Raw genomic sequence first — 12937 nt, 5'->3', positions numbered from 1 at the left:
AGTTATTTTTCAAAACTTTAAAAAATGTAACAGACCCTGGCCGGTTTGGCTCAGCGGTTAGAGCATTGGCCCGCGGACCAGAGAGGCCCGGGTTCAGTTCCCACTAAGGGCACGTACCTCGGCTGCAGTTTGTCCCCACCCCGGTTGGGGTCATGTGGGTTGCAACCAGTCGATGTGTCTCTCTCACATCGATGTTTCTCTTTCTTTCTCTCTCTCTCTCTCTCTCTCCTTCTTGCTCTATGCAAAAATGTCCTGGGGTGAGGAAAAAAATTAAAAACTAAAAAAATAAATAAATATGTACACAGCACCTTTTTCATTCTATAGATACCAAACAGGTGCAGTGGCTGCCCCCCACTGCTTAAGTATCTCCAGTCAGCTTCTTAAACCATTAACAGCATAGTCAAAACATAGATATTAAATTACCTTGACTCCAAGAAAAATGAGCAAAAACCTTGTTTATAAAAAAGAAGTGTTATAGGTTTTTTTCCTCAAGTTATCAATGGAGTATCTCTAACTCTAACTTGAAGAAACCGACTTCTGATAATGATGTTGGATTATTCTACTGCTTCTAGTTATTTGTATGATAATCTACTTAAAGTCATAAGATTCAACTTTTTCTTTTGGTAGAAGAGGATATAAGAAGTTTACACGTAAAGGTTGAAATGAGGAAAACACCAGAAAAATGAAATTTAAAAAAAATTTTAAAAAGTTTTCTTGAAAGTTTTTACTTCTACTACAATTTTTTTTTTTAATCATAGTACTTGAAAACCATGTTCAAATATTTCAAAGAAATGGGGGTAAGGAATTTAAAAACAACTAATGTTTACTATGTAACTAGCTACATTATTATGATAACTTTATAGGTTTAATGTGGTAGAAATGTACTCTGATTTTAACATCTAAAATTTACAAAGCTTATGAAAAAGAAAATGTTCTGTCTGGCCGGTGTGGCTCAGTGGCTAAGCGTTGACCTGTGCACCAAGAGGTCACCGGTTCGATTCCCGGCCAGGACACATGCCCAGGTTGTGGGCCTAATTCCCAGTGGGCATGCAGGAGGCAGCCAATCAATGTTCTCTCACATTGATGTTTCTAGCTCTCTCTCTCTCACACTTCCCCTCTCTCTAAAATCAATAAAGAAAAAAAAATTTTCTTTAGAACAGAAAATGTTCTCAGAAGATACCTGATTGTCCAGCATTATGAAGAAATAAAATGTAATATGGAATCCTTAACTCAGACTCAAAATGCAGAATATCAACAAATGTTTGTATATTTTATGAAAATAACATATATATAGGAAAACATATATATACTAAAATGATTATTTTTAAGATTTAATCCTGCTTTTCATATTTCTGGTTATATTTTTCCATTCTAACAGAATAGGTTAGAGTTAACAAAAGAATATTTTACATTACCTTGATTTAATAATATCTTAGATATTTTACTTTATTATCTATATAGTTACAATTTTGCATTTTTGAATTTTTAAAAAATTTATTTGAGAGAGAGAGGGAGAGACAAAAACACTGATATATTGTCCCACTTATTTATGAGTTCATTGGTTGATTCTTGTATGTGCCCTAACCAGGGATCGAACCTGCAACCTTGGCGTATCAGAATGATGCTCTAACCAACTGAGCTACCCAGCCGGGGCCAACCCTGCATTTCTTTTTAAAAGAAATTAAAAGTTTTAAAAGTTTAAAAGTTTAAAAGTTTTATTAGTACTTTGCCTTCAAATCATAAACTTACTTTTTCATGCCAGAAACTTAATTATGTAAGAGCACTCGACTTCGTCAATATTTATCTACCTCAGTCAGTTCTTTTTCTTAGACTAAAGACATCTAGCTTAGATTCTCTTACATACAGGAGACAATGCAGAGACAATTAAAAGCTCCTGAAGCACACATTCAAAGAACCATAATGATCCCACATAAGCAGCTGTTTTATATACTGTCAATGATGCAGAAATTAATGACTACCTGCAGAAAGACACAATGACAGGATAAAACAACACCCTTCAACAATCAGTACATCTCTAATCTATACTTGATCAACAGTGTTCTAAACATTTGTATCAAAATTATGATTCATACAGTATCGAGTCTAATAAATAAACCACTGTTTTTTGTAAAGTTCAAATCACAAAAGCATACCAAACTTAAAGTAATTCTTCACATTAGTGTTCAAGTCCATAAGTATACTAAAGACTAAAACCTTAAAAGTTCCAATTTCCTTTAATGCCTACAATACAAAGATGGTGACACTGGGCTCACACATACATACTCATATACTTCACATTTAAGTGGAGTTGTGAGTAAGGAGAGTAACATTGTGAGATTAATTAATAAATATCAAATTTAGGCAACAATATTTTTCCCACAGGTTTTTTTAATCATTAATCAATGGCAGCCCAAATCAAAATGTTTTTATGAGAAATTTCAACAATGTAATATAATTAGTTCTTGTTTTTAAAAATAATTACTATGAAATCAACCAGATTTTTGAAGGAAAAAATTCATTTTACTCATCATATTTTACCATGAATAGAAATAACGTAAGAACCAAAAGAATTTCTCAAAAGTGGATTGTGATGCAAATAATTTTACAACTTTACATAAGAACCTTCTCCACTTCATAAAACTATGCAAAACTGTGTATTTGAGTACTTTATACAAGTTTGTTAAGCCATGTAACTTCTCAAGACTTTCTGAAAGGCAAATAGAAACCCAACAGCATAGTGGACTTATTAATCATGACATCCCTGATTATCAAAATCATCAGTTCCATCTTTAAGAAGTTTTTTCTATAACTTCCAAGTATCATTTAAAAGAACACAGATTTGCCCTGGCCGGGCTGGCTCAGCAGTTAGAGCGTTGGCCCACAGACCAACGAGTCTCGGGTTTAATTCCGGTCAAGGGCACATACCTGGGTTGCAGTTCGTCCCCAGCCCTGGTCCGGATCCTGCGGGAGGCAACCAGTCTATGTGTCCCTCTCACCTTGATGTTTCTCTCTATCTCTGTTTCTCTCCCTCCCTCAATCTCCATTCCTCTCTATCTGATGATAAATAGAAAAATATCCTCAGGTGAGGATAAGAATAAATAAATAAAAGAACACAAATTTGTAGGCACTGAAGAGTGACTCTGTCGCTTCGATAAAAGTGAAATAATTAACTGGTGCATATAATAAATTTAGCTTCTTGTAGTTGAAGATGTATACTACAGCATGCCAAGAGAAAAAAACATAAGGGTATTAAGATTCAGTAATTCTATAAAATGTCTTACACTTGCCAAAAATGGCATTTAAATAGATTATTTAATAGGTGTAACAAAGTATCTCTGTTATTATATTGCATATAAATATTAAAACCTAATTTGAGAAAAATGATAAAGCCCTTTAATCACACTAGGCAAAATATAAATATACAAAGCCTAATGCTAAACTGCCAGAATTCAAAAAACAAAAGCAACAAGGATCTAATCTAACTACTAAAAACAAAAGATCTACTTGTTATCATAACACTGTTAGATGCTGGAGGACAGTAAGATAATAACAGTAAATTAACTTAATTTACCCACTATATAATTAGCTATCACTTAAGTGTCTACCATATCATGATCGTCACAGCAGCCTCTGCAAAATAGGAATCACTATCTTCCTTTTTATAGATAAAGAAATTGAGAATCAGAAAGTTAATCACTGAGCTACATTTAGTTAAGGGGGATCAAAACACATAATAGATAGGTATGAAGCAGAGGCAAAAAACAAACATGGAATGAAGTCAAGAATTCTGACTTTGGAAAAATAAGTATTATTATTATGTCTGTGTATCACAGTTATGGTTAACAAAATATTTCACATGATGGAGTAAAAACTTTAAAATTAAAGAATATATGCATACCCTAGGTAAAACCAATAGTTTTGTTAATCATAAAATCATTTGTTGAGTCCCTCAGCAGCTAAGGTAAAAAACTTCAGGAACCTGGAAACTTTAGAAATTAAAATTCAAATGTTTAATTATATTAACAAAATATGGAAATTCTATGTCTCATGGAAGGCCATTTAAACAATGGGTTATAACTTATCCAACAGGATTGAACATACTTCTTTGCTGTTTAGCAAGTTTTTTTCTTAATGATTTTCTAGTCAGTAAAATAACCACCTAGTTTTGAAAGTATTTGGTTATAACAACATGTGTCAAAAGAGGCTCTAACAAAATTAAAAGCCTTATAAGCCTATAGAACATTACAAAAAAAATGTCAGTGCGTTCACCAGTTTAATCTAAACTAGATATTCCATGAGATCTGATACAACTGATATGCAGCACAGTAACTACAAGGTAGGAAAAAATTAAGAACCTTAAAAAATAATTTGTCACAAAAATATATAAATGATCAAATAGATTTTAGTGTTAAACTTAATATATAATGTATGTGTACATTTTATATGTAGATCACTAAATTTTTTTTTAAAGATTTTTTAAAATTTATTTATTTAATCCTCACCTGAGGTCACTTTTTTTGGCATTTATCTTCAGATAGAGTAGGAAGGAGAGAGAGGGGAAGAGAGAGAGAAAGAGAGACACATCGAGCGGCTGCCACCCACACAACCCCAACCAGGGCCGGGGATAAACCGCAAATGAGGCATGTGCCCTTAGCGGGAACCAAACTCAGGACTCTCTGGTCCCTGGGCCAATGCTCCAACCGCTGAGCCAAACCGGCCAGGGCTTGATCATTAAATTTAATGGCAATTTTTTTCCTTTACATGTTCCTTATTTTTCAAATCAATGTGTCATTTTCATATTCCAAAAGGCAAAAGAAAATAGTTTTAGAATATCTTATTGACTGTTGTATTTACCAGGAGTTAATGACAACATTCAAATGTAGATATGATCTCTATTCCAAATTTTGATACCTTTAAATGTCTGAACAGATAACAACACATTTCCACACATTACAGATTCCTCATCTTCAATTCAAGAAAAAGAACTGCCAAATGAATAAATTATGCTAGGAAGCACTGTTTTATGATAAGATGAGGAAATAGTTCCAAGGTTCAAAAAACAAACAAAAAAATCCATGAGCTGGAGCTATTTATTGTTCAACATTAAAAGGCAAAGTATTATTAGATTTTTAAAAATTGAGTTATAGATCTATAATCTCTTTAAAAATTGGTTATTCAGCTACAATGGGAAAAATTATTACCTATATTACATAAGAAGGAGTTACTATCACTGACACATTGCTAACTTTTGATTACCAATGATTATAACTTCTATTTGATCCAAACCAGCAGTATGGTATCCTCCTTTGTTTCGTTTTTAATAGTGTGACATAATTTCAAGACCTCTTTTTTAAAAAATCATGAAGAACATTCATATTTTATATAACTTTCTGTTTCTACCTATACAACACTTCCCTATAAACTAGAAATCAAGAAAAATTTCAGAAAACAATTAAACCCAATAGGTAGTAGGCACTCAATCAAAGAAAAATATAGAAAGTTCATGACCTATAAGAGATCATTTTATTTTGTCAGCTCCTAAGCTTGGTATACACAAAACCTTCTTTATGTGGTCTACATCCTTCAATATCTAAACATTCTTTACAGCAGAGTGCTACATTGAGTATACTTAAGTGAACAGTGCCTCTTAAACGCCTTAAATATTTTAGGTCATTCTCTCTCATTACAGAGATACAAAGACCTTAAATATTAATTTTTCTCCTGAATAAGTCTCTGTTTCTCCAAGTATGGTTTGTTTTCCTAAGTGTGTACTAGCTATATTAGATTCAGCCATTGTGCATTAAAAAACAAAAACAAAAAAGAGATTCTTGGGTTGCCACCTCTGGATCTACTAAATTGGAGAGACTTGGGGTCCTCAAATCTCATTTTTTTAAACAAGCACCAAGTGATTCTTATGTACAGTAATGATTGTGATACATGAATTACAAGTAATTGCAATTCTAAGCTCTTTGAGAACAAGAATTATACAATTTCTTCTGTAATTGCCTATCATAGAAAATCACCATAGAGAATGTTCAGTAGCAACTAGTTTTTAGAAATTCTAAAATGCCTTTCATGTAAAAGATAGAGGTTGCTATTCATAATTGAAGGATTACTGGGGTCCAGAAATCAAGAATGTGAAAACCTGAAAATTATTGCTTCTGCAGAAACATGAGCATTATATCAGTAAAACCTTGATAATGGGTACCAAACGGAATGATGTATTGGTATTTGCATATGCATCATATAATTTACCATGATTCTGCACACATCAACTCCTGTAATTTTTATCACTGCCTTACTTAACATAGCAAAACTGTATTTACTTAAGCTCTAAGGGTTAACATTAGCTTAATTTTTAAATCTCTAATAACTACCAATAGCCAAAACTAAGCTTTCTAAAAATACGTAGTTCAGAATAATAGACCATTATGAACCAACACCAACTTCTAGGAAATTCAAGAATAAAAATGTTTAGAAAATAGTAGTTATCTTCTGTAAATCTCTACTAGTACTTGCAGAAGCCTCTGGGAAGAAAAAACAACAACAACAAACAGGAAGTACAATTTTTAACCAAAGCATGTTCTTCACAGCTTTGAACATCAACTAGAGATAATTTTTACCCACAGCAAGAGATCAAGTAAACTATAAGTAAACTTAAGGGCCATTTCTCTTCCTTCTTCTACAAGGAAACCATACCACTATCATTATACTATTTATACCAAGATATAATGTAAAAACTAAACAATACAATAGATGTTTATTGTAAAACCAAGGATTGGATGTTATCCACAGGATTGTGTAGTTTGAAAGCACTGAGAGAAAATTTAGAAATGTTCATTGTTGATATTCTCATCAACATGACAGCAACTATTAAGTACTACATTTAGGTTTTAATTTACTTGTATTATGACACTTGTTGCTATTCACTAAAGTAGTTTTTTAAAGCCAGTATAAGTTTATGCATGGAATGTTAAGGGTGCATTCGCATCAGTAGCATCTTTCTTTCTTTCTTTCTTTCTTTTTTTTGGCATGTCATCCTTGCACAGGGGCCATGCTAATCTTCTTCTCTGTATCATTCCAATTTTAGTATAATGTGCTGCCAAAGCTAGTATGCATGTATCTTTCTTGCCCTTACTGTATCAAATTTCAAAAATTAAGCTATGATTACCTAGGCTTGAACCTACTCTGGTCAGAATTTCTTAAGTCTGTAAATTCTATGGTAACATCTATATATACTACCCTTATATAAAACAGGCAGCAATATAATAAAAGACTGCAACTGTGCAATCTTTTTTTTGGGTACGTGCCCTTAGCGGACACCGAACCTGGGACTCTCTGGTCCACAGGCCGACGCTCCAACTACTGAGCCAAACCGCCCAGGGCTGTGCAATCTTAATTGTAATTACAGAAAAATTTAAAAGTTCTGATTATTTACAATACTAAGGTGTATTGACTTTTTTTATGGAACAAAAATAACCATATAATCTTTGAAGAAATTGCCAAAAAAGCCAAGTTACGCTAACAGATCGCTGACAGGAAAGAATACGTATTTCTCTGCCAACATAATGATTCAGAGTATTTACAAGAGAGAGGGATACATGCAACCCCCAAATCAAATCCTATGGCTTAAACAACTAAACTACTTACCCACAGTATACCAACTAGCATCTGTCAACTTGCTGATAATAGCTTCCTGAAAGGATCCATCAGATGTCCTTGTTTCAACAAGAGCTCCAACCTAAAACACAAAATCAAAATTTCATTACCACATTTAAACAAACCAAATTTTTACTACCTAGGTAAAAAAAAAGAAAATAATACTTGAAATAATTCTACTTTACATTGGCTCAAAATCTTTATCATTTATAGTGCTCATGTTTATCATGCAATTTGAGCCCCCTTTTGGCATAAGTAGGAAAGCTATTAATACCCCTATTTTACATATGAAAAATTGTGGCTCAGAAAGAGAAAATAATCAGCAGAGTACAGGATGAGAACCCAGTCACTTAAGTCTTACTTCAGATCTTTTTCAATATAACACAGTCTTCAAGAAAACTGTGGAATGTAAGAACCAAAAAACTATACAACACAGCAAAAAGAGCTTCAATTTTCTTGAGAGACAGAGAGAGAGAGAGAGAGAGAGAGAGAGTGTCAGAGTCCAGTTGACCTTCTTTCAGCTTCCAGACTTTAGTATATGAGATATTAACCAAAGTGGTATTCTGACATAACAAAGATTACATAAACAAATGGCTAGAAATGAATGGAAAAAATAATATAGGTATTCATTAAACTAAAGTATGAAGCCAACAGTTTACTTGGTATGTTAGAAAGAATAACAGAAGATTAAGACTTATATTAGTATATTACTTAGCAAGCTAAGCATATATGACAATGTAAAAAACAAAACGAAGCATTTAATCCAAGAATTCAAAGCAAAGGTGGCTGAAAACGCATGTTTATATATATTAAAAATTATCCTTCTGTAAGATGTTTAACATTCTTAAATTGAGGACACAGTGATTGCAATATAATTTATACTAACTATGTAACACCATATTTGTATTTTTGTTCTGTTTAACATTCTTATAGAATTTTAAAATTTTATCTACAAATGTAAAAACCAATAAGTTACTGTAAAAACTTATGATTCACCATTTCAGATTTTAAACTGCAGAACATACGTACTCTTAAAGGACCCTTTACTTGGTCATCTTGCACCAACTGTGTAGTATTGTCCTGTTTCAGGAGCACCTGAAAAATATTTTGCACAATAATTCATGTTACTTTTAAAACAATACATTTATGGTAACACTATAACAACATCTTTAATCTATGCTTTCTTAGCATCCTGTGGATACTTCTGTTGTAATACTTATCACAGTGTCTTATATTTATGTTTATTGTCTCTCTCATTAACTGTGAGCTCCTTGAAGGCTAGAGTCCTCCTTCATCACTATAGGCCCAGCAGTTAGCAAATGTCAATGCATATTACAAGCACTTAATAAATGTTTGCTGAATTAATGAACTATAACTAAGGTTATTAAAAACATTTATATAGGAAAATTACTATAAAAACACACAAAAAATATTAGTAGTAGTATTTCTGAGAGATAAGCTATGGGCATTAATTCTTTGATATGTTTCTATATTTCCAAATATTGTATAGAAATAATGTGTTACCTTTTTTCTGGTCATAAAAGCATCTTAAAAATAAATTTCCTAAATCATTTTTAATGCTGTCTTGAAAACACATTCCCACTTTATTATTATTCCTAATCACTTGAAATTGTCTCAACACGAATATTATGAAAAAGGAGAAAATAGATTATAGCCTAAGTAAGGACAATACCACAAACAGGCAAGATCCAAATGATAGGAAGCATCATGAACATGGTATCTTCATAAAGTATTTTGGAATAATTTCTCAATTTGAGTTATTTCTCAAATCTTAATGTGCTTTTCCTGTAGTTTTATGTGTAACAGTGCTTTCACATAGTAATGATTCAGTAAGTGAAGTAAAGATTCAATATATGAAATGTTGATTTGCAGTTCCCCCTCCCCAACACTTTTCAATCTAGAGTTAGTAAAGCTGTTACATAAAAAGAAAAAAAATTACCTTAACTTTTACCAGCCTTTTCACAGTCTTAATTTTTGCCTCACAGAAGGCACCTCGGTACTTGGCACTTACATCAGTTCCCACTGTCAGGTAGGCAGGCTCATCAGCCGCCTGATAAAAGGAACATAAAATGTGAATTTCACTATTTTCCCCTACTCCAACCTCAGGTCTCATTAAAAGGTTCTGTGTTTAGAGTAATAAAAACAGTGACACTATCACTGATAATATGAAAAATACTCCCAAGCAAACACTTTATTAACACTCCTTTATTTTATAAACTATATCCTAATAACATAAAACATTTTAAATCGAAACTGGAAAGCATCAGTAGGGAAATACAGTAATTTTCTTCTCCAGATACAAAATGTTTCAACAATTCTACAATTTATTTAAGAAATAAAAAATAAAAAACAAAAAAATATGCATATTAAGTGTCTCAATACTTTAAGTTATTGATTTATGGCCTTCAGAAAAGTTTGTTTTCAAATGAAAAGATAATGGTATTAAAATTAACACCAATAATATATAATTGTTTATTAATATACCTACATAACGGCAACATCTTTTCAGATACAGTATAATTGTACAGATAAGAAATGAAGCCAATCCTTTGATAAGGAGAGCATTGTTTGGGAGAGAAAAAAATAGGCTAAAAGCTGCATTTCAAAGGTTTAAGTCTGATGAATGCAGGGATATGAACTGATGGCTCAAGACTTGTAGCCATACCAGTTAACCACACTAGTCTTTTGGATATATATAGCTTTACTAAAAAATATCTACCTTTAGCCAATGGCCATAAGATACATTGAAAGATGTGAGGAATTTCATTCTACAATGCATTTTAATCCTGCCAATAACAGAATGATTGCTATCTCAATCTGTCACTTTACTTATTTTTTTCAAAAAGTAAATGTACTCATACAAATTTGATTCAACATTGCCAAGTGCAAAAGTAACTAAGAGATACACTTTTAAGTAGAAAATGACTTTCACTTTCCAGTAAGTTTTCCTAAGTAACATTAAAGGTTATGTGTAATCTTTAAAAAAAAAAAAGTAACATTAATGCAAGAGCATATTTGGGAAAATGCTGTATTTCAGAGCTTAATACAGTGAAACAGTAAATGACTAAGGAATCAAGAACCCTTTTAAATTAGTGTACTTATATAAATTGAGGAAGAGAGAAAAAGTTAGTGTACTTACAAATAATGCAAATTAAAGAGGGATACTTTTAGCAAGTAAATATCTAACCTGAAACATTCAATGCTACCGGCACTACGACTGCTATCCCCTCCTTTCCCTTTAAACATCACATATGGTGTTTGCATTATTAGTTGTCTTCAGAAGAACATATAAATATTTTGGTTGGCTATATGTTTAAAAATATTTGTTATAATGAACTAAAACTATTTGTTTCGGTTCACCTTCAAATATTTTTGCCACAGAATTTCACTTTATCTCCAGCAAAAATTATACCTCCCTTACACAATCCACGTATTCTTTCCTTAGAAAATCACACTGGCACTGAGGAAGAATAAATTATTTTTAAAAATCCCCCAAAGAACCAAAGCAGGACAAAAGCTTTACTTCTGCAAAGGTTGCTGCCAACACAGGAAGTGTTTAAAAATACTAGCCCAATGGACAACAATGGAAAGGCTGTAACAGCCTTTCCAAAGTGTTAACTGCTTCAGAGAGGAGCCGAGCTGACTGCATTTAGACACAATGATGATTTCTCCCCATTCAATACATCCTCCTTTTCAGAAAGCACTGCCTAGTAGAGGAATAAATTTTGCGTAGCCAAAAAACAAAAAAAAAAGCAGTGACATTCCTCAGTACTAGCCTCACGACAGGCAGTGTCCAGGGCACGAGGTTCAGAGCAGCGCTGACTCCACTTACCTTCATTTTTATTGGTGACCTATGGGGTTCCAGCTCAACCAGCTCTGTTCTCCGTCGCTAGAACCATGGGGGAGGAAAAAGACAAGCCAATATCAGTCTACACCGGGGACGGACCCAGGGAAAGAAAGTAAACAAACGCCAGCGGGGAGGGGCAGAACCCTCAGCAGCAGTGGGATAAGAAGATCCCCTCGGAGGGTAACTGAGATACAGGGGCAGAGTGGGCAGCGAGAACCCCGCGGGCGCCCGTTCCGCCCTGGACTTCGCCAGCGGCCCACCGCGCCCCCGCCTCGCTCACCACTTTGACCCGGAATGCTCAACTCGGATCCCCAAGACCGATCGCTCTGGAAAAGGACTGGGCGCCGTTTGGGCTTACCCTAGTCCCCGATAGGCGCGGTCGCCCAGCCTTTGCTCGGCCGCCCCCCGGATACCCCGACTTCGGCCCGTGCCCCGCCTCCGCCGCTCAGCCCCCTCGGCCCGCCCCGGGCCCGCGGTGGCGGCAGCGGAGTGTCACGGCGCCATTGCTCTCCTTCCTCCGCTCTGCACCATGTCAGGAAGAAGAAGCGCTTCTTCACCCGAAGGGGCAGGGGCTGAGGCCTTCAGCGGGAGACGCGTGGGTGAGGGGAGACCCGCTGAGGAGGAGGGGGCTGGGGGGGCGGAGAGGAGGAGGGAGGTGGCCCGGACAGTGTGTGGGAGGGGAGGGGAGCCGCACAGCGGCAGTCGCCGCCTCCTCCCCGCGCCCGCCTCAACTTTTTGTACAGCCCAGAGAGGTACCTGCCCCCAGCCTCTCGGGTCCTGCTCCGGACTCCACAGGGGAGGACGCACCGCGGAGTTGGGGGCCGGCTCCCTAAAGCAGCCCGCTCTTCAAGGCGCGGAAGCAAACTTAGCGGCGCGGCCAGCCCCACAGCCATTTTCCCGGGGAAGCGGCCGAGGAAGCGGCTGCGGCGGCGGTTCCCGCACTTGCTGTCGCTGCTCCGCGACTTGCCCATTACCCTGCGCTCGCCGCACCGCTTGCCTAGCATTCCCTTCCCCACATCCAAAGCTTCCAACTGCACTGGGACCCCGGGCAGCAGCAAGCGGCAGCTGCTACTGCTGCTTGGTCCATTTAGTATCCCCCACTTCCCTCCTCCCCACCTACCAACTGCGGGTGAAGTGCGCGCTGTCAGCTCCCGAGTCCTTCGCCCCACTGCCCGCCGTGGGCCCCCGGCTGGGCAGGATCACTCCCGGCCGCGGCGGCAGTTCCTGCGCCCGGTTCCCCACTCGCCCGATTTACTGCCACAATCCACCAAATAACAAGCTGTTGAGCAGACTCGCTTCTACACGAACTCCTATTGGCTGCTCATGACGCCGAAGAGCTTCGGATTGGGGCTCGCTACCTGCCGTTCTCATTGGATGTAGCTCCGAAACTTCACGGATTGGTGCGAAAAA

General features: G+C 36.1%; 1 protein-coding gene and 1 non-coding gene across 5 annotated transcripts in view; both read right to left on the bottom strand.

The window, feature by feature from the left end:
• Positions 1-12744, bottom strand: part of ARID4A (AT-rich interaction domain 4A) — a 61984-nt gene extending 49240 nt beyond the window's left edge. The window contains exons 1-5 of one of the 4 annotated variants that reach the window (XM_036241966.1): positions 12648-12744; positions 11513-11569; positions 9620-9730; positions 8689-8754; positions 7651-7741 (exon numbers count right to left, since the gene is read on the bottom strand). In XM_036241966.1, coding sequence (XP_036097859.1) covers positions 7651-7741; positions 8689-8754; positions 9620-9730; positions 11513-11518 — 274 coding nt within the window. In that variant the 5' untranslated portion in view covers positions 11519-11569; positions 12648-12744. Of the gene's footprint in view, positions 1-1749; positions 2045-7650; positions 7742-8688; positions 8755-9619; positions 9824-11512; positions 11691-12647 lie in introns of those variants that run through there. The other 3 variants (XM_036241973.1, XM_036241959.1, XM_036241978.1) reach the window with 3 other exon arrangements.
• On the bottom strand, positions 7004-7111 carry LOC118621814. The gene has a single exon (XR_004957801.1). It is a non-coding gene; the product is annotated as a U6 spliceosomal RNA (small nuclear RNA).
• Positions 12745-12937: the final 193 nt, after the last annotated feature.

This window comes from Molossus molossus, unplaced genomic scaffold (assembly GCF_014108415.1).
Source record: "Molossus molossus isolate mMolMol1 unplaced genomic scaffold, mMolMol1.p scaffold_m16_p_1, whole genome shotgun sequence".
Taxonomy (NCBI): Eukaryota; Metazoa; Chordata; class Mammalia; order Chiroptera; family Molossidae; genus Molossus; species Molossus molossus.
Note: the sequence above shows the minus strand (reverse complement) of the source record. Positions and strands in the feature narration are given on the sequence as shown.